General features: G+C 43.8%; 1 protein-coding gene across 1 annotated transcript; it reads right to left on the reverse strand.

The window, feature by feature from the left end:
- Nucleotides 1-19,506: 19,506 nt before the first annotated feature.
- LOC306981799 (thymosin beta-12-like) lies at nucleotides 19,507-21,678 on the reverse strand. Its single transcript, XM_079581463.1, has 3 exons — nucleotides 21,533-21,678; nucleotides 20,467-20,582; nucleotides 19,507-20,348 (listed from the first exon to the last, which is right to left on the reverse strand). The coding sequence occupies exons 2-3, from the start codon at nucleotides 20,567-20,569 to the stop codon at nucleotides 20,317-20,319; spliced, it is 135 nt and encodes a 44-aa protein (XP_079437589.1). The 5' UTR covers nucleotides 20,570-20,582; nucleotides 21,533-21,678; the 3' UTR covers nucleotides 19,507-20,316.
- Between the last annotated feature and the right edge of the window lie 466 nt (nucleotides 21,679-22,144).

Here is a 22,144-nt window from a genome sequence, read left to right on the forward strand (position 1 = left end):
GATATAAGATCAGGAGCTAATAGGTTAACGATGCAGCCCACAATATAATGCAGACAAAGGGCAGAGTTTCCTTTTAAGGCCTGAGATGCAAAAACACAGCCACTTACATCAACACCAACTATTTTGGCCCAGTCTGCTGAGTGTGAATACTCAGCAGCCATTGGGTTAACTGTGATAGTGCCGGCCCGTGATACACTGCAGCTGTGGTCAGAGAAAGAAAAAAACAGGGGGAAATGTTTCCTCCATGTGGCGCAAAGGTTCACAATCGCACTGGCGGCTCCGACACGGTTGCATAACTCAGAACATGTGGAAGACGAAATGGAGTAAAAAGAAGAAAAAAAACTGAAATGAGAGAAAAGCAGATGACGTCAGCGCGGGGAAGAAAGGTCACTAACATTGGTATCACTTTACGTGCATCCAGAGGTATTCGGCGTGAAGGGATTTTTGTGGCAAACAGGGCCTTATTTGGAAACCCGGGGCATAAAAGGAGAAAACGGGGAAAGGTGTGTCTATAGGACAAACTCCACATAAGGGTTTCATCAAAGCAGGAGCGATGACGTCAGTTACGGCCACGACGAAATAAAAAGAATCTTTTCTGAGGTTTGCCGACCTTTGCACACACTTTGAGATGAACTTTAGTCGTCTAGAAGCATCTGTAAATGTAAATGAACAATATAGGGCTACTATTAAAAACTGTTCACCACACACTGTGAACCTATGGCAGCCTATAAGGACATGCTGTTCTGTTCTCTATGCATGAACCAAGCAGAAGTAGGTCAGATGATACATTCTCATAAAAAATTTAGACACAAAATCACTTTAAACATGCTCAAAAATGCTCCTCTTCAGACAAAGCTTAGTTCAGCTGCAAATATTGTAAGTATCGGTTCTGACTATCAAGAAACTACAATTATTCCATAGTGACAAACGTAGAGATATTGAATCACATTATGGGAGCCATGTAAAACTGCAAGTATAATACATTTGAAGGCTAATTGCATTCAGTAGTATATTTAGACATTACATGGGGGTTGATAGGCAGAGTACTTTGAACTACTGCTAAAATACAATATTGCATCAACATTACATCATCCACACAACAAAGGCCAAACAAAGTGGTTTCCTGATTCTTTCTGCACGAGGTCAAGAGGTTATAACCAGCCCTAAGTGACACATTGTGGGCAGAAACTGTAGTGAAACGTGCGTCTGAGTCCACGCGCCCCGAGCACACGCTCATCATTTCGATGTATAAAGACACACTGAGCTCTTCGCATCTGACAAAACAGGAAGCCAAACAGACACCTCCTTGTCTATCGGAGCACATGGCAGAAATAGCCGCCCCCGCCGTTATCGAGCCGGGGTCACACGCTTCCTGTCTTTCGGCAAAGGATTGTGGGTACTGCTGACCTTAATTGAAGTCCCGCCTACTGGAACCGGCGCTTGCAGCAGGAAGTAAGAGCTCCCACTTCCTCCTTAGCAGCGGCGAATGCAGAAGTGGAATGGGTTTCTTAGTTCTCCATCGCCTTTTTCCGATAAAGTCCAACATCAGGCCCTTGTGTGAAGGTCACAAAGAGAAGTTCATATGCAAAATCAACATCATAAAGTGAGCAATTCAAGAACTACTGTTACTGTGCCAGGCTCAGTAACAGTAGAAATAATTGTATTGTAAAGATGAAGTCTTGTGTTGTACCACCATGGGCCTCTAGATGGAGTAGGGAGCTACTTCGGCCATCACTGCCCTGAAATGGAATAGGTAATGTAATACTTTAGGAAACATATATACAGCTATCTCTTTATCTTAACATCTAATCCCCAACTTCGAGCGAGTGCATTTCTCCAGTTCAGCTTTACCCAAATGTCTCTTATTTTATCGCATTTTTGTTGCTTTTTTTGTTACTTTTTTGTTGCATTTTCGTCACATGTTTTGTGGCTTTTTTGTTGCTTTTTCATCACTCTTTTATCAGGTTTTTATCGCTTTTTTATTGTGTTTCATTGCTATTCTGGTACGTTTTTGCCACTGTTTTGCTACTTTTTGTTGCGTTTTCATCCTTGCTTTCATCAGTAGTTTGACACTTTTTGCAAGATGCTTTTAGATCTGGGTAAAGCCGAACTGGAGAAAATGTGCTCTGTTCAGGCGGGGTTAATGAATTACCACTGGCTAATTTCGAATTGTTCTTTTATTAAGAATCTTTAAATAAAAAAATAAAACTCAGCCATGGTTTTGTCACTGCGCTCGCTCATGGAAGTGGGGATTTAATAATTGCCTAAACTCAGCCTAACAATTTAAAGGGGTTGTCAAATTTAAAGCAAACACTATGAATAGAATGAACATTTTTACGAGCCAGAAGGGAAATAAATGGTTGCACAGCACTCACAAGCCAGAGCATGTGTACAACCCTCAGTCATCTTCATCCCTCCGACATTCCTGTCCACAATGCCTTCCCTCTGAACCAAAAACAGACGCTCGCGGCTCAGGGGTGAAGAGCCAAAGGGGGAAAAGTCCTATTTGATGGCTTGCATGTTTGTCCTTGTATTGGCTGTTTTTTTCTTTTTTTTCCGGTCCGTTTCAGTCGAGCAGAGGAAGGCGCTGCCCACATTCTTCAGCCGTGACTTCACAACTCTCATAAAACAAAGTGTATGCTAATTCAGGTAATGTGGAAAAATGCATAGTTTAGCTGAGCATCTGCGGCTTTTCTCTTCCTTGTGTTACATGGATATAATGTCGACACTAATCCTGTTCACTTTTCTTCATGCCGTCGGTTATCACAAGACTTATTTACTAAAGATAAGTGCAGAGTTGAAAAAGTGGAACTTGCCTCTTTGTCCTAATATGGCTAAAAGCTGGCACTTAGCAATCTGAGAGGGATGAGGTAAGAGTGACATATCTGAGCTAGCAGTTCTCGGTTGGAAAGTGAAGGGGGTCATTATAGACGCCCACACCATGAAAGCTGTACTGCAGTAGTGGTAATTTGACACTGTCCTTTGAGTAAAGGTGCAAAATATCAGAGGTGAAGGTTGTTTGTTGATATAATGATGCACACAAGCAAGGTTTGGGCTGTAAACTAGAAGATTTATAATTGGGCCAGTATAACTCACTTGTCGATTTGGCCTTACAATAAGAATGAAACTAGGGGAACAGACAATATCCAGTGAGTGAAAAAGTAATTTCAAGCCTTGTATACAACCCACAAAGTGTGAGTGATGTGTCCACTGTGGCTCATTGCACCTGCAGCGGACCATTCAAACAAAGATGGCCACCCACACATTCTGCAGCCTCATCCATATTCATCCGCTGTACTAACTTTACCTGACACTGTTGATTCATCGCTGCGCTATGCCCCTCGCTCGCTCACGCTTTACAAAGTCCGCTAATGAGCAGCGATGCCCCCGGATCAGTGGAACGGCACAGCAGCTGCCGGCATGAGGTCCTCATTGGCCCGCTGTTGTCCGGCGCTGACGGTGCCCCCCTCCCAATCACACAATGGCACGACGCGCTTTTCCCGCCACCGACCTGGTAGTGCCGATGTGGAGAAAGAGGCAGAAAAGGAGCAGCGGATGAGTCAGAGTTCAGAGGGCACCATGAGTCAAAGTGGTTAGAGAGAGATTTCACTGGGAAAGTGGGTGGCTATCAAGTTTCCTTAAAAAAACAATGACACTTTTCATTATTTTCTGTAATCTGAGGTTCTTGGGGAAATTTTGGCCTGCTACTTATGTTTTGATTAGACTTTAAAACAGTTATGGAGTTTACAAACAGTATTTATTTACTTGCTTTTTACTATGATTCCACACAAAGATGGTAATTAAAATCTACAAACGTGATGAGAAACTGAACAATAAGCAAAGAATGGCTTATTTTACCAAGTGAAAGAAAACTATCTGAGTTTAAAACTAATGGATTGTGATTGACAGCGAGTCTGTCTGTGGCTATAGCTTCAAAGACAAGCTTCCAAAGGTCCTATTTCAACCGTAACAGTGTTATATCAGACGCCTCAACCATCTCAACAATGTGCTTCATCAAGGCTTCACGAGGTCCACTGGTGCTCTACAAACTGAATATTTGAACTCATCAGCATCATACACTAACACTCCACTCGTTGCAAAGTGATGTAAGTGTGATTTTTCCAACCGCATCACTGAACAAACACATTTCTACGTCACTTCCATTGTGTGCGATGACATAATGGACCGAGTGGAACCTACAGTAATTCCCATCTGCTGCAGCGGCCTGTGCTCGTGTTTTAGGTATGCACTCTGGGAGACGCCGCTGGCCCGGGGAGCAGGAATGTTCGCAATTATGTCCAACCTGGCGGGACGAGCGTGCATTCAAGCGCGTGCACAGAAAGAAGTTAGGGTGAAGCATAAGGGATGACTGCATTGTCCATTGTTTAAAGGCGCAATCCAGTCAAACTTTATTGCACCAGGTATTACATAACACGACGTCTGCTGCCAGTGTTTATGCATCCCAAAGGATTATGGGGAATATTGGAAAGTTGCTGTTTTCTCAGTCTGTTCCACTTACATTACAACTGTGGAGAGTCGAATCTGTGTTTGCGCAGACGTTTGCAACGCCCACAAAACAAACAGATTGTACAAACTGATCACAGACATTTGGAACAGAGTATGTGACACAACGTATTATTAAAAAGTGGGGACAAAACTGATGTTTGTAAAGGCGAAAACGAAAGCCAGGGTGAGGTATTAGTTTTTCATCAAAACGAATCAAAGCAAGAAAAGCAAAGAAAATTGTTAAAATAATGAGAAGAATCATATGCTAATGTGGAAATGGCTACTTTTACGATATTTTAGACCAGCATTTTATAACAGAAGCTGATCCAATCCTGTTGCTTTATCTGGTGTTGAAGTTTCCTCTCTTAAAGGGACTATACGGGGTTTAAAAATGTTAAAATTAAATATTTTCCTAATTTTCCTGTTTCAACAATGTCCTAAGGTAGAGAATGAACCCAGACATGTTCACCACTACTGCCTCTAAAATCCTGCACTGTCACTCAAAAAGGTGTTAAGTCCGAAGTGCCGTCATGCACGAGCTTAATATAGAAGGTTCAGTTACACGTATGACCTGAGGTGGCAGTAGTGAGCATAAAATGGCTAACCCCCCTTTAAAGCAGCACTAAGTAACCCATGCCGGCAGTTAGCTTTGCCCATTAGCCTGTTAGCTTCTGCTTCGGGATTCTATAACTGTGTATTGGGACCTCCGACCCGTAGGCAGCGAAGTTGCAATTGTGGTTTTCTGACCCGAGGGGAGATGAAAGACCCCCAAATCATCCCATTAACACTTGTATTACCCCCAGAGGGACTACGAAAAGGATATATTGAGGTAAACAAGTTACTTAGTACTGCTTTATCCTCTTACCTCTTACCCACCTAAACTGAGTGCATTTTCTCCTGTTCGGTATTACCCAAATCTAAAGGATTCAACAGTATAATGTGTCATTTGAACACTAAGGACCTACAAATCGTAACTTTGTGGTCACATTGTTGCCCTGTTTTTGTCGAATTTTTGAAGCGTTTTTGTTAAATTTTCATTGCTTTTTTTGTCGCTTTTTGTTGCATTTTTGTGTCCTCTTGATTACTTTATTCATTGCTTTTTTGTTGTGTTTTCGCCTTGTTTTTGTCTCTATTTTGCTGCGTTTTCATCCTCATTTTTGTCGCTATTTTAATGTTTTTTTTTTAGGTTCTTAGGTTTTGAGTGAAGCCAAACTGGGGATAATGTGCTCGGTTCCGGTGGGGGTTAAGACGTTCACAAAAACCTGTCATTTCAGTGTCACAGGGTCACATCTCGAGTCTGTCAGCTGGAGCGCGGCAGGCCCGTACACGCGTGTCCACTGTGTTACCTCTTAGCTCAGAGCAGGTCCTCACTGTCTCCCCGGGGCGAGCCGCAATCACACGATCAGCCGCGGCCATTGATTTCTCGGGCCATCTGCCGCTCCTGGCTCGGACCCCCGTCGCCATGACGACCGCACTTTGATAGATGGAGTCTTATTTGGAGCCCCAATCTGTTCCTGGTGAAGCTCTGCACGATCCCCCGCCTTTGTGTGGACTGGGACTGAACACAAACAAACACGGGGAGTAACGAGAAACTTTTATTAAGGACAACATTTTTACTCAAGATACGTTTTTTGCTGCTCCTCCAAGTGAATGTACAGTATACTGGACAGTGTGTGCCACAACCTGAATATTGAGACTACATATGCCAGGCTAAATCTACAATTACATAACAGTGCACAAACTAACCCAGTAAATCCCAAAGGCCGCTCCAGTTCCCATGAAAACAGGCGACTCTCCCTTTTGTCGGCACAAGTATCTGCTTTCCTCGCGCCTTTTCTCTCACGTCCCAAAACCACTGGTCTTTAGCTCCTCTGGGCTTTGGTTCACTCCCTCTTAATGCATAGGTGTTTTATTTACAGACGACAGTGAGAAAAAGAAGGTGTTGTCATGCGCTTTCCGGGTTCTCTGCGTTCTCCTCAGAGGCGACCACAGCGCGCAGAGGAACTGGGCCACGTTTGTTTGTTTGAGAGTATTACAGAGTGCAGCTGGCTCCGGTTACACAGTGAATAAGCAGATAATTGTAGGGTGCACACAAACTTTCATTTACTCCCAACAGGGGCGGCTCAAAAGACTGCGCGGGTCCAGAGCAATTGTTTAGTCTGTGATAGAAAAGACTCTTTAGGCCTGCTGTTTCCTGCAGATCTTATTATTTGTGCCCTTGCTGTGCACCGGCCAGCCCACTCAGCATGTTTTCTGATGCCGTCAAAGAAATGTTTTAAAAGTGGGGAACGAGTGTCAGCCTTCGCCCCGACTGCAGCAGGAATCATCAGACTTTGCGTAGCGCCTCTGTCCATCTGGAGTTACATAAGCGGGCGCCACAGGGACACTCCCCCGCAGCCAGAGCTTGACAGGACCTGCGCCGGGCCCTGTCCCATCCGGAGGATCTTCCTTGTCAGTGGTGGATCCGTGAGCGGCCCAGCGGGGGTGTTTTGTCAGGGGATGCACGGGGAGATGATTCCGATGCCTGATTAGCGGTTCTGCACAACCTCTGGGCTCGAACATGTTAAAGCAAGTCATACGAAAGGGTGGTAGTTTTTGAAAGTGGAGAAACTACACGTAGCCAAGGTTTCTTATCTTTGGCAGCAATATGTTAAATAACTCAATAACAGAAGATGAATGAAGTTAACACAAGAAAGTCAAGGCTTTAACAACAACACAAAACAGGTCTTGGCCCGAGATATCAAATAATACTCTCTGGAGCACACATTTCAAAGCTCTTTAGTCAAAAAGGCACAGTTATTCATCCCCGGTGTCAGGCGTGACCTTACTATTGAGAGAAAAACATAAGCTGTCACAACACACAGCGCTTCCCGACATCTAGCTTTTTTTTTACTGTAGCTCGGAGCACCCACTGTCCCATTTATATCTGCTTGTAAACTGGCTCCAACTAAAACATTTGGCCGTGAGGGCTGGGAGTGCCGTGGCCTGTTTGACACGGTTGTGTAAAAAGACTGGGCGCATTTAGCTGGGCTGTTCCCGTCACTGTGCAAATTGATTTACCTCATTGCTAATGGCTTTCTATCCACTAACTATCTGATGCATAGAAGAATGCGAGAGGCTGACATTACCTTATTGTCTCCATATCACACTGCGCATAGGGATAATGTTGTAAAAAAAAGGCAGTGCCAGTCTATGAGTTGGCCGCAATCTAATCTAAAGAGGAATGTAAATCAGTTAAAAAGGCTGCATACTCTTTTCTGACTCAATATGGTCGTTTGGTTGGACTGAGGGGCAACTTGAACAGCTTTTATGGGTCTTCACTTACTCAAGAAATGTCAACAAAACTTGGTATGAACACTGTTTAAACATTGGTGCAGATGAAAGCGCCTAAAACCCCCATGGTAATGATGGATTGTGCAAGCAAACATGTGAGTTATTCAGATATGCAAAAAAAAAGTCATACTATTTACATTTCTTGATGCAGTTTCCAGTTAGCGCCGTACTTTCTATTCATTTATTCAACCCAGTGCTTTTAACCAAGACAGTGTGAGGAAACCTAAGATGGCAGATGAAAACAGGAAGGAAGTTGGGCAAGACCAGCTGGAGACGCTTTGCACAAAAAACGACTTTCAAACTACGCAAGGGCAACACAGAAACAGAAAAAAATAAATATGTATGCTTGTATCTCAATGAGGTTTGTTGATGTTGCGATATTTAGAAAGTAATATGAAAGTAAGAGTATGAGGCTACATGGTAAAAGCAAAAAGGAAATGCAAGGAAATCCATTTTGTAAAGTGCCTTACAAGTGGATTACAACAAGCTAGTAGAAAATTAAATTATTCATATAGCTGGTAGAAGCCAAAATTTCACTATGCTCTTTACACAAGGCCAGTTTAAGCCAGTGGTTCGCAAAGTGGGCGGCAGGGGAATCCAGAGCTTTGTCTAATCAGAGGTTCAGATCATAAGAGATTCATGAGAAATGGTGTAAAATGATCAAATACGACTTAGGAGAGGACTGCATGAGTAAATAAGCTAACAGTTACTAGCTAATTGTTCATTAGTTTTATGTTTTGATCCATCTGTGGGCTCTGACGCTAATAATACAGCCTATAATAACAAGTATTTTTCATATCTCAGTCAACACCAGACATGGCGTCACATGCTTGACGAAAACATTGATAAACAAACAATAGGCTATTATCTAAAGTCTGCTTTCTAATACGGCCATTTATTTAATCGAGTCAAAGAGATTGCAAGTGGCCTATCAGAGGTTGTTGTTGCAGTAGTTTTCTTAGCTCTGCGGGCGCTCTTGTGCTTGGGGAGATTTTGTTATGGCAAGGCAGTGAGAGTGCGCTGCAGGGTGGGCTTCTTTCTGGGAAATAACCGGCCATTGACCTCTGCGAAGACGAATGAAGAGGGTGGGTACAAAACGGGGGGATCGTCAACTTCTCATATAAAAAAATCCAAAAAACTCTCTAGTAATCTAACACGGCCAATGAAAACAGGAAGGAGAGTGAGCGCGATCCGCTGGCCAATTGTTTTGGCTGCCAACAGAGAAGCGTCTTGCAAACAAACCGATAACCAAAATATTGTGTTTTGGTATCCCGTAGGCGCGCCGGTCGGCTGACACGGTTGAGATTCCCGATGCTCTTGCGTCAATTCCCGCCTCCGGAGCACACCAGAATCCTTTGTGTAAGTAATGGTCCAAATCTAGAGCTTTCCCCCGCGGGCCAATCCAAACATTTACATTCTGATCGGAGCAATATGAAGAGCTGAGGCCTGAGTTTGGGATATTGCTCTTCGAAGATGTGGTCTGAAGTTTTTGACAACTGTAAATGGTCATAAATTTGGTGCACGTGCAGAGGGGAGCAAATGAGGTCGCTCTAATGGGATTCAAATGGACTGTAGATGTATAAATGTCTAAGAAGATAAATGCTTTGTTAAAAAACATGTATCTTTTAAGTAAAGTAACCCCAATTGTTCCCTTATTAATGCTCGCTGAGACGACTGCCACAGCCCAATGAACTGCTCCAAGTGGGTCCTGTCTATTCCTACAATGGAGCTGTTAAAACGTTACTAGCACCGTTACCATGCCCGCCTTGGCGCCCCGGCTACTCCAGGGTACGGGGAGATTTCAGGGGCCATCCAGGGCAGTGTCGGAACAATAGACCGAGGGCGGCGGTTTTGGAGAGCGTCCCATGTGCCGGCGGTTGCCAGATTGGGTCATGCGCCAGTTCTTCAGACAAAGAGCGCAAGTTGGCACAGAGGCGGGCAGCGGTCCAGTCAAACTGGGACATGGAGGCGGAGGAGGGAGAGTAGGCACACGTCTGACCGAAGCTTTTATGCGCTGAGCGGGCCTCAACGGACAAAAAGACACAGGCAGCGGCTGTGCGGGGCAGTGAAAGACGGAGGGGCGCGTCTGGGAGAGTGCTCACCAGGCAACAGGCTGAGCTACCGGAGTGAGTTAGCCGTTAGCAGCACGTGGAGCGGGCAGAGATTTACCACGAATGACTCTGAGGATAAGCATCTGTTTAGTAGCACAGCCTCATTAAACCACTCCTTCTCTCTACATAGTTCTGTCCTCCCTTGCTTTACACAGCAACTGTTTCCTACTGCACCAAAAAGTAGAATTCCCTGGAAAATGTATTGTTGTACTGCATGAACTTTAGAACATTATAGGTTACATTTAATGGCTGCTTTGGATGAATTTCGCAGAACAAACCGCTGCTGAGCCAAAGACTGAAAAACAGGAAGAGCTATCAACGCCTTCGCTTCCTGGTGCAAGAGTCCAGAGACCTGCAGAGAGGGAACTTCCAACACAAGAACCATAAATGTGCGAGCTATATCTTTAGAGATATGACTCGCTTTACTTTTTCTAATCGCGATGACTGCATTGAGGTTAGAGAGAATCAGGTTATCTTTATTGATTGGGTGTTGACCTAGTTAGTCTCAATACTATCTCGCCGTCTGACTTTTAGCTCCCCGGTGTCCCATAAACACTGACTTTGAGTAGATCAACGTAAATCTCACCTCTCGCCATATTAACCCAGCATCCAGCGCGAGCGTCCTGACCTGTTCACTGCGCTGACCCCAAACACAGGCAGCATTAACGCTCTTTGGATAAACCCATTAGGGGGCGATGCTGTTATTGTGCCGCCGGTGCCCGTCAACATTGCGGCCACGTACATACGGCGAGCATGTCTGTTGCCATGGCGACAGCACCGTTCTCCACCGACGAGAGGGACACACCCAACGGGGACAGTCACCGCAGGCACCAATAAGTATAGGTTTCACACAAAGCGTTTTTTGTGCAGACGACTTTATCTTTCAGCGACTAGGGGCTTTAGACAGGGGACATCGACTAACCGCACCACAAAATGTCAAATATTACAGTAGGATTCACGAACAGAAAAGGCCAAGTTCAAATCCTGTCCAAACCTTGAGACTACGGTTGTGGCTTGTTGCAACAGGGACGGCTTTCAGGCTATAAAACTGCAGAACAAGAATCCAAGTAAAACCATCTACAGAGCCAGAGGAAGTGTCCGGACGTCTCTTATGAGGCCAACACAAAAGACGGGATTCATTTCCAAACAAGCATGCAGTGCTGGTGAATGGGCGGAGGAAGACCTGCAGATCGGGGACCGTCAGGCCTAAACAGCTCCAAAAGTATTGAGGGTTTAAATACTAAAAGAACTTATCAGACAAATTTTTCATGTAAATTCCGCTAACTACAATATTCAAGTGCCTTCACATGATAAACCTCTAATAGTACATAATATAAAACAATTATCTTGCAATGGTTTCCTGACTACAGTATAAAAAGTCATAACATACACAGGAGTATGGGGACATGGTGAAATATAGCAGTAATTATGAGTCCAGTGTAAGGTTTATGGCTGCCTCCATGACAGCATTTTATTATGAAGATAAACTCTACGATAGTGAGGTCAATAATGTTCTTGCAGTCTGATGAAGAACGCGCCATGACAGACTCACATTATCTCTAATTCATGGGTTTCAATTAAATGTGTTTTGTCGCTATGGCCGATAATGACAACGGTCCATATTTTGCAAACTATGGCTATTGTCTGCGTTGATAGTTTTTATTGCAAAGGATTATCTTCAGTTCAGTAAATTAATGGCTATTGACACCATCTTAACTAATCAGCCTCATGTTTGGTATTTCTATCATAGTAATTGGTAACTAAGGGGGAAACTGAATACCAAAACGCCAGTTACAAACTAGTCAACTTCTCTGTTATAAAATTTTTAACAACACCATTCATAAGTCTACATCTGAGGTCTTGAATGTCCCCTTTTTGCCCGACAATAATATTTAAGTTCGACCCAACTGTCAATGAACGTATTCACTTCCTTTTAGACAAAACAACATGTGGCAGAGAATTCCTCAAATGCCTGAAGATGGCACGCTATAGTTTTCGGTCCTTGAGTGCACAAAAGCTTGGACTGACCTCGATTTAGAGCAGCACATGCAACAACAACTCTGCTAATCTTTGACAAGCGTGTGACGGTCCAAATAAATAACGGAAACCTGACACTTTGTAGGCACTTCCTCGTGAAACAATTGTGCTAGCTTAAAGGTTGCAGCACCTGACACTCTAAGTGCAATGACATCATCCTTAATCCATGAAGGATAAAAACATCTATAAATCTCACTATGAAACTCGACTTTGCACTAAAATGGGCCAATGTTTGTGTTAAGAGTTCTCCTGCTGTTCTTAAAAAAGTATGTGCGCGCTGCCCGAGTCTCTAGTCAATTAAACACAGACCGAAATAGCAAGAGAGAGATGTTAATGTTCAATCTGTTTTGTCTAACCAACCTAAATCATACACTGAAACACTTTTTATATTTTGTTTTGTTTGCTGTTCCCAAACATTGTTACTGTGTACCTTATGGGGAATTCTGATCTTTTTATCAATGTAAACTTACCTGAAACCGGTAGCGTATCATTATTTCTGGATAAAATTAGCATGGCACTAATTTTTTATTATGGAGCCAAAACCACCACCATGACAGATCTTCAACCACGATAGGCCTGCACCACTACAACTAATCAAATATCTTACCTCCACAGTGCTCTGTGTTTCGCCTCTGGTCGTCTTTCTGCAAGATTTCAGCAATATTTACACTTGATCCAGCTTGTGCCTGGAAGAACTGCCAAAATTCCTCCAGTGCTGATGGCTTGATATCAGGAAGGCTGCCTGTGCAAGATTGAACATGTCTTATTAAAAAAAAAAGACTTATTATTTATATCCTGTAGGCTTATTTTATATTGCAAGTAACTGTGTGTGGTGCTTGTGGGTATTTTAAGGCAGAGAAACCTGGCTAGCTGGAATCCCTCTTCCTTGTTTTCTCACCTTGTAATGTACCGGTGCTATTGTTGACATAGTTGCGCATCAACCTTGGCCCAGTATGACTCACATCGTGCCAGCATCCAGTTGTTATCACCACAGGGCTGACCTTGCCAACGGAAAACCAAGAAATAAACACAGTGTCAAACAGAGCTCGTGGAGGAGGTGAAGTGCAGCAGGGCGTGGTGCAGCAAACTGGACTCTCAAGGCCCAATCAGGAATGCTTATCTCTCAAAACAAATTAATTCAAGAGGGTTAATTTCCTTAGGGGTTTCTTTCCTATGCATGACCCTTTGCAGCTCGCACCATTTGACACATGATTCTTTTAGGCTTATGTACACATAGAAAGTTCTGGTCTTATTGCACAATGAAGCCTTTTAGCCTTTTAGTGCTTGAGCAACTTGAAGTATCGTGTCCCATCCTCCATATGATGAAACTGCTTTTATTGGTGGCCCGAAGCAAACAGGAGGCGAGGTGTAGAGAGATAACGTTGCTATTCACCTGAGGGCACAGAACATAGACAATAGCCTCATACAGAGAAGAGAGGATTTTTTTTACATGCTTTAATGGCTGCTAATGAAGGAGTGAATTATGGGCTTGTTTGTATCTGCAATACTGTATAGAGTTTGGGAATGTGTTGTTATATCACAAAGCATTATGGGATTAGCAGCAATTGTAAACTAATGGACGTTTTAAGTTATAATACTGGAGTTATTGTTCACATTAAACTCTTAACCCCCACCTGAACTAAGCACATTTTCTCCAGTTTGGTTTTACCCAAATCTAAAATTTGTTTGGAAAGAAATGGCTACAAAAACTAGAAGAAAACAAGCCAAAAAACATCAAAAAGTGGCAAAATAAGGCCACAAAAGAGCAACAAAAACATGAAAAAAAAAGTGACAAAATGGCTGTGAAAGTGCAGCAAAAGTGACAAAAACAAAACAAAAATGCTGCAAAAATGAGATGAAGTTGCATTGACAACACGACAACAACGAAAGGAAAAAAAACAGTTAACATCAGTTCTTCTAGGTCTTAGCTTTCAAATGAGGCCTATACGCTGTGAGCTCCGAGAAGCTTTTAGATTTGGGTAAAGCCGAACTGGAGAAAATGTGGTAAGAGGTTAAAACACTTGGACACCACAGTGAGTTAGATGTATTTACCAGCAGTAACTCAGCAGCTAATCGAGTTGTTCCACGGCTTTTTTCTCCATTATTATACTGTTTTTAGCTAATGTTTGTCAATGGAAATGTATGCTAACAGCTGCAAAGATGGCGGATCTCCATGGTAACTGTGAAATTTCCCGAATATGCCAATTATTATGACAGCTAACATGTTAACCCAAACAACAACAAATGCATTGTTGCAATGTTAATATAGGTGAACAAATATACTAAAAAGTCATTGTTTGTTATGACGCAACGGCTTTAAAGACTTACCTCAAGTGATGGAGGGCTAACTGCAGAGCCATGAGCTAGCAGGTTAGCATCAGCAAGGCCACTTAACTATAAAGGCATTGTGACAGGCTATTAAATGAAGTTTGAATCATGGCTAAAGTAAGAAATCATAAAGACAACATGTTAAAGATGATATACGTTTGGGTTTTCCTGTAAAAATTAAGAATAGTTGGTTTGCACAATCAAATATCGTCTCGAGTTGAGTGCAAACTGGCATTGACTGTGGCGCAAGCTGCTAGCATGTTAGCATTAGCTTTGCACCACACATAAAACAATGTCCACTGACTAGTATGTCCACAAGACTGCTACACAATGAGGTACGCCTTACATCACCATTTTATTTTTATTGTACATTTTATTATCTTTAAAGTATCTTTTAATCTCACCTCATTGTGCTAGATTGCCAAACCCAAGAACCCAAAAAGTTACATACTGTACATTTGCTACCACTAAAACTTGGAACATTGACAGTGTTGCAAAAGATTTAAAAGATGTCATAAATTTTGACATAGATGTAGTATTACTTTCGCAAGCTATTTTCAACACAGGGAAAGCGAGTCTGGACACTTTCACCGCACTCATCAATCACAAAGCAAGTGACTGAAAACGTGTCCTTGGGCATTTCACCTGAATATTATACAAACCTGTACAGGCTGTTCTGGGTCTCTGCAAGAATTTAATCAAGGCTTGTCTAGTCATATTTTTCTATTCATCAGAACTTAAAGTACCCATGCATAAATAAAGTGTATCAAAACTCAAGCTGCAAATTCAGTTGTGTCTTCAAGAAAATGTGTTTTTGTACAGATCCAGCCTGATGGGGAGGTGTTGTCTACTGCACTCTGGTCATTTGCTGGTCTCATGTTGGCTAATCTAGGTCTGACAAAGCATGCTATCAACAAGGGGCTATAATTAAGGAGATCACTCTACTGGACTGCTGGAGCAATTAGTAGTCTTAATAATCAACAGGATTTTTTTGTAGTCTCAGTGGCAGAGGACTCCTTAATGATTCAGATCTGCTTTGTTTTTGCTACATTTAAATTCACTGTTCAATTTACCATAAGGCAGCATGTTTATTCAGTTCAAATTCACTTTATTTATCCGTTAGGAACTTCACTTGCAGAGGAAGTGCCATTGCGGGCCTTTGCAGCTCGTAAAAAGCTACAGTAATAACATGAAAGCTGAACTATTTTAGTAACAAAGCTTTTTGATATGTGGCTAATAATGAAAGAAAACACAGAATCATGTCACTGAGCTGATATTGTAACTACAGAAGGTTGGTGGTTTGAATCCCCTGGAAGAGTATATCATTATGTCCTTTGTCTGCCTTGCCTGCTGTGTTGTGTGTGTGTGTGCGTATGTGTGTGTGTACACTGATGTATGAATGTATGCAATGACTGTAAACGGGTGAATGGCTCCTTGATGTAAATTGCTTTGATTGTCTGGTGGAGGTGCAGTATAAACATGACTCTTCACTTACTTTCTACCGTAACACATCAACCCTTATATAATTTTCAAAGCCCTTGCTGTATGTTGTATGGTAAAAGAATTTGTTTGCTAATTGTATTGTTTGTTTTTCTTTCTTTCCACCAGTACTTTTCATTTTTCAACCGTGGAGTAAGAGCCAGCCCCGGCAATAGCGTGCCACCCTCATCTTCTCTGTCAGCCCTGTCTCTGCCTATAAGCCCCGAGGCGCTGCTGCTGAGGACGGAGACTGCTGTGTTTACACCTCGGATGCACCAAGGTGACTCACTGGCACATGAATCCGCACATGGGCCCCGCACAAGCACCCTTCTCTCCATCGGGCCCGAGAATCGATGTGACAGTCCGCCGTGGTGAGGGTGTCTGCGAGGCCTCATTGATTGCACGCGGGGCTGGGACGGTCACGTTTACATTCACCCGCGTTTAGACAGCATTGATTTGGGGTTTCACCCGGGGCCAGTTTAATGGAGAGTGTCTGGGATCATCGAACGCACTGCTATGTACTGTAAAGTAGAAAGAGGAGGCAGTGCTGCTTCTGTTACTGCAAGAAAACCTGGTCCAACCACGCCCGCCCAGTGAGTTTTAACAAGCTGTGTTCACGCATAATGCTTTGATGGTGCACAGGAAGCCTCGACGCTACAGATGTTAAACACTCAAGCGCACAGGAAAGGCAATCATTAGCTTTAAAAGGCGACGTATAGGAGTACCAGCTGTTCAAAATACAATGGGGAAACTGCTTTGAAAATGCTGAGCTTCGAAGCTATTACGCAGATTCAAAGAGGAAAGGCTATTTATTTCATTGAGCATTGAATGAACAAAAAGGCTGTGTGTCGTAACATCACAATGGACAATATGTTTTTTGTGATTTAGCGATGATGGATTTGTAGGACTGAGACTGTGTGCACTCTTTCTGAAGGAAACATTGCCTGGAGGATACGTAGACTACTTAAAGGTTATGACAAACAACAGAAGCAGAGGAGGAAATGTGTAGGCAGAAAGTCAAACTAGCTATTTTTAATTTGCTAATGCACATCTCTCATGCGGTTACGCAAGAGCCACCTATACGCATGACTGTGTGGATATTGCGCATAAGAGGACATTGATCAATTGCGGCTAAGACATCGGGTCTAGTTTTCATCACATGACAATGGCGATGCAGGAATCCCCCATAGGCTTTAATAACTGTATGGCGCATATTATATTACACACATGTCCACTCATAGCGTGCCATATGTTGCCGTGAAAACACCACAGGGCGAACAGTTGTGTCTGAAGAGCACATGTGGCAAGCAAATGTGGCACATACGTCTCGGCTAATCACGGCCAACTTGTGATGCACTTACATAGTAGCAGACGACAATGGAGACCGCAGACAAAGAGCTGATAATAGCCAGAGCAGGAAGTGAGAAAGAGAGCTTAAGAATGCGAGCAACATACACAACTTCCTGTTAAGACGCAATCGCTTGTGTTCATGTGACATCAATATATAATTAACGGTTTATAGTTTATTAGTGAAGATGGCATTCCGCTTTAAACTTCAACATCAAAATGGCATCAAGTTTAATCTCTTCTCTGTCTTCACAAATAAACAAATAATTCAACAATAACACAAACAAAATGGCAGCAATCTGTCACTTACACTGCCACTATTGTTGCCTGCAGACAATAGCCATAACAAAGTCATGTCGACTTAATATGTCACATTTGTAGACACAATCACTAGCAGACAATTATACATTTATATTTAGATTTCTTTCAGAAATGTGGCCAACCCCATAGGCCACACCCTCCATTTGTCAGTTTTTGGCTTAATCGGATTCTTGAATGTGAATACAAACAATAGGTATCTATGTATAAGGCCAAAGTCGACATCGCAACAGGGTATCACAGATAATGGGCAGGTCGCACGCAGCACCGAGTGTCGCCCTTGGGCGGGTGGATGGGTGGTTGCCATGGAAATCCACCGCAGAGCCGGTCAGGGAAAGATAATAGACTTAGACATTTGGCTCAGAGGAACCAATGTGTTCAGATAAAACAACAGCCTCACTGTGATGTGGAGAGTGACCACAGAGATAGTTCCCAATTTTGATGACATTTAGAATACACAATGCAGTTCGGCCTAATGTCACGCCATGAAATAATAGGCCTTTGTGTTGTGGTACGATTTATTTTCATTTTATCCTCTTCTCACTTCTATGATCGCGCTGCCTACTTAATTTGGCTTAGGTTTTTAAGTCAGCTGCCCTCTGGCAACCAGTCTAAAGGTTGATGGTTCCTTCTATTCTTATCCAGGTTTAGAACTAGTATTAATGGCATATGGTCTTGTGGTTCTTCAAGACTGGATTTCTTCAACGCCAAATAAACAGTCCTAAAGTTTTCTTGCTGCTCCATCACATCCCTCCAAATCACAACAGACATGCTTCCATTTGAGAATATGTCGAAATGTATCAACTCATGGATAGGATGTATAGAGGACATTGTTTATTATAACCACAGAACGCACACAACAGCTTCGACAATGAGCCAGCCGTCTCCGCCCACCCGTCTCGGGAAGTGACTCAGCAGCAGCAGCTGTTGCCATGGGTTACCAGGCAGGACATCCCATCAGACTGGGGTGCTGACACATCGGACCCCCTCCTCCTCATCGCTCTCTCTCTCCCCTCACAGTATATTTACAGCAGTGACTCCACCCTAGCACTTTCCCAGGGCATTAGCATTAGCACTAGCACAGGGGGGCGAAGAGGCGGGCCTTAATCCCATCTGCAGGAGGATGTGGTCCATGCGTGCTGCGTGCTACCAGCTGAAGCCCGCTAACCTCCACTTCTGCCCCTCTTCCTCTACCCAGATTAATGCCTTATTAAGAGCAACTGACTTAGCGCCAAATCCACTTACGCCCATGGTCGACTACTTGAAGGCTATTACGTGGACACAGTGAGCAGAGTGCAACAAAAAGCAACCACAAGCTTTGCTGTCATACTCCAGGCCTATTTTATACCTTGACCAAAACATAGCTTTCATTTCCCTGTGCTGGCAAGTGTCAAAAGGAGGAAGCAATCATGTAACTGCAGCAGTGAGATCTAATGCAATAGCTGTTACATTTAGGTACAGTATATGATGTGCCGAGCAGGAGATGTCAGCCATGTCATGCTAATGCCTGCACTTCTCTGTCGACGGGAGGCTTATTGAGGCCAGAGGCACTTTAGGACGAAGGGTTGAGTAAATCTCCCGCTGGGCTACACCTTGTTCTCTAGGTCAGGGCAGGCGTGTCCATAAGCCACTGCTCACCCATGCGTCAAACTGGCTGAGGAAACCATTTGATGAATGTCCCAAAGCATATCTTTGGACTTATATAGGCTTGGCGTTAATGTTCAACCATGAAACATACGCTGTGATTGTTGCAGTAAGTCTGAAGCCTGGCTTTTGCTGACAGAAGTGTTCACAGCTTCTGCAGCTCAATGCCCGCATGACAGGTGGTCTAACAAGGCGCTTTCATTTCCTTATTTCTCTCTCAATGCTTCCGCCTCGACTAAATCCCTGCCAAGCTTCTGCACAGACAGCCCTTTGGTATTGCACCCCCCGGATAAAGCTGCTGGACGATTGCAGGCAGACAGAAAGTGGCTGAGAAACTAGCCTTTTCGGACACGGTGCATCGCCGCATGTGGATTTGTGGTCAAATAAAACATGCACAAGATAGTTTTAGTAACAAATTCTTTTTTATTACAACATTTCACGGTTTTCCATTTCTGGTAATGATTTGTGGCAGAGTAACGTGACCGCTGGGAATTTCTAAAACTCCAAAGGATTTTGATCTAGAGTTGAAATCAAACAGATGGTTTCAATTGCCAGGTTTTTTTTGTTTTTTTTCCACATTAGAGACGATTCAGAGACAGATTGCTCAAAACAAAAGCTATCCCGAATAGTTCAGAAGCAGGGCCAATACTATATAACTGATTAAGGTCCACTTGAGTATCTTCCAGATCTAGATGGAATCCGTCACAATTATTTTATTCTCGTGTAAAAAACAACAAAAAACAGAAACATAGTGACAAAAATTTTTGGGCATTTTCATTTTGGCCAGCGTACATACAAAGTTGTGCATTTTTCCGAAAATTAGAAGACAAAAAACAACGGAAAGCTCAACGCCTTGGCTTTTGGCGCGAAAGCAGCTACACAGGAAGTTGGGTTTTGGTGTTGGTGGGTGAGACGGTGATGTGCTTCCTGTTCTTCAGGACCGTGCGTCCCGCGGTAGACACACACCTTTAGGACCATCGTGCCGTCGCCCCGCCTCAGATGAGCCATCCTCGTGGGGTGGTGGTGGTGTTCACCAAGGGGCACGTGCCAACTGCCCAAAACGGAGGCACCATCTGTCCGCACGCGGTGTGCAGCTCGGTTATTGTTGTCATTTCATAATTTCGGTTACAAAGTTATACAGCTAAAAGAAGTGACTGAAAACAAGGCAATGCGGGAGGAAGGGGGTGTACAGTGCATGATGGGAGGTGCAGCTTCACGACGCGTCTTTCTTTTCCTGTTCGATGGCTGTGGAGAGAGGAGAGAGAGAGGTGAGGAATGTGATGTGACTGGAGCCCCCGCCTTCTCCCCCACAGGCACACACACACCGCACAAAGGCACACACGCCTCGAGGAATCTCACTCACTTTCTTTTGTAGGCAGGGGGTTCTTCTCCTGCGTCTCTGTCTTCTTCAGCTTGGTCTTGTCGAAGCTGGTCACCTCAGAGATATCGGGCTTGCTGTCGCTCATGGTTGCGGTTAGTCTGCAAAAATGAAACACCAAACGGTCAGATTCCCACGGATCACAATAACCCAGGCATATTATATAAACAATAATTACGTAAGGGTGCTTCCTGAGGCTAATCTTGATTTTTGCAGCACAATAGTGGGTTGGGCGTTGCCTGAAATCACGCTGGTCTCACGTCTGCACTTCCACTACATGCGCAACACTTTCTCCCCTCGTGCCTTTGTTCGCCTGGTGCGCCACTTCAGCCCCCAGTGCCCCGCGATCCCCCCGTTACCCGACACATTTAGCCCGTGATGCTGCACAGACAACAAAGCCAGTCCCAAAGCCGCGCATTTACATAACAATAGGAGTTCCCATGCCGAGAAATAGTCATGACGCACAAAAAAGAGTGGCCACTCAAGGGACATAGTGATAGGGAATAGAAAATGGCATAATATTGATGTTTGTTTGTTTGAGGAAGTGTTTGTTACGCCTATTTGAAACAACATCCGCAAATTCACTTGTCACGTAGGCTACTTCTCCCCCTGGGGCGCAACGTGAAGGAACCACCGCCCAGATTTTGCCCATTCATCAAACTCCGCTCAAAATCCAGGTTCAATGGTGCAAAAATCCCCCAAAGAAAAAAAACGCCTACATGTCCACGGGAGCAGCGCGCGCAGACAAAGCGCAGTGAGCGGAGGCACCGCGGCGATACTGGAAAGATAACGGGACCAGTGGGGCGTGTGAGGCTCCTCCACAGCAACAAAGGAAAAGGTTCTTGGACATGTGTGGAGGTGTCAGGACAAAGACAGCCGCCCCTGCCTCATTACTCCGGCGCACTCTCTCCAAAAAGCAACTTTCATCCTTTACAGAAGAAAGGAACACTAACCTCGCTACTCCACGCAAACTAGTTATTTGTGTTACAGGCTGACTTGTGAGAGCCTCATCGTGGACAAAGAAGTGATTGAGTGAAGATGGAAGGCTTACCGGACTGTTGTCTAGTGGCTGGGAATGTCTCTGGTCAGTGCGGTGCAGCAGTAGTGGCGCGTTCAACTGCGCGCATTAGATATAGCCAGAAATATGCTAATGACGCATGACATCACCAGGCGCGCCGCAGCGCCGTCAGGTGGCCATGCAAGGACACTGCAGGCACTTGAGTGGACTCGCCATGGACGCTCCCACAAGTCGCCAGCGAGTGTTTTCTTGTCATCGTAACATCAGACAACAACAGCGCAGTGTCTTTTACAACAATGTGCTCATGTGCAAGAGCTTAGTGATGTTCAAGACATGATTATATTTAGTCTGATTGTAATCCAGTGATTTCTTTAATTAGCTTGATGCTGACATGCCGCTGCTATGGGAACATTCTTACTCAGCGAGCTCCCCCTGGCGGCTGCAAAACAGATGTTTCTGATATATTTCTATTTGAAGCAGCCAATATCTCAATAGCCATATAGGGATATTTTGAACTCGAAATGTGATAAAAAATAAAATGTGGAAGGCTTCTCAAAATAATAATTATATTATAATAATAATTGTTGAAAATGTTCAGGATTGGTTTCAAATTTACCAGGAAAGGACCCACCGGATCGCCCTTTG

Source organism: Gobius niger (genome assembly GCF_951799975.1).
Source record: "Gobius niger genome assembly, chromosome: 23".
NCBI lineage: Eukaryota > Metazoa > Chordata > Actinopteri > Gobiiformes > Gobiidae > Gobius > Gobius niger.

What these genes read in the sequence shown, in the direction of transcription:
- LOC306981799 (XM_079581463.1), bottom strand. Translation starts at nt 20,569, where the DNA reads ATGAGCGACAGCAAGCCCGATATCTCTGAGGTGACCAGCTTCGACAAG. An exon ending in CCCCCTGCCTACAAAAGAAA is followed by an intron (nt 20,349 to 20,466) that starts GTGAGTGAGATT and finishes CTCTCTCCACAG; the next exon opens with CCATCGAACAGGAAAAGAAA.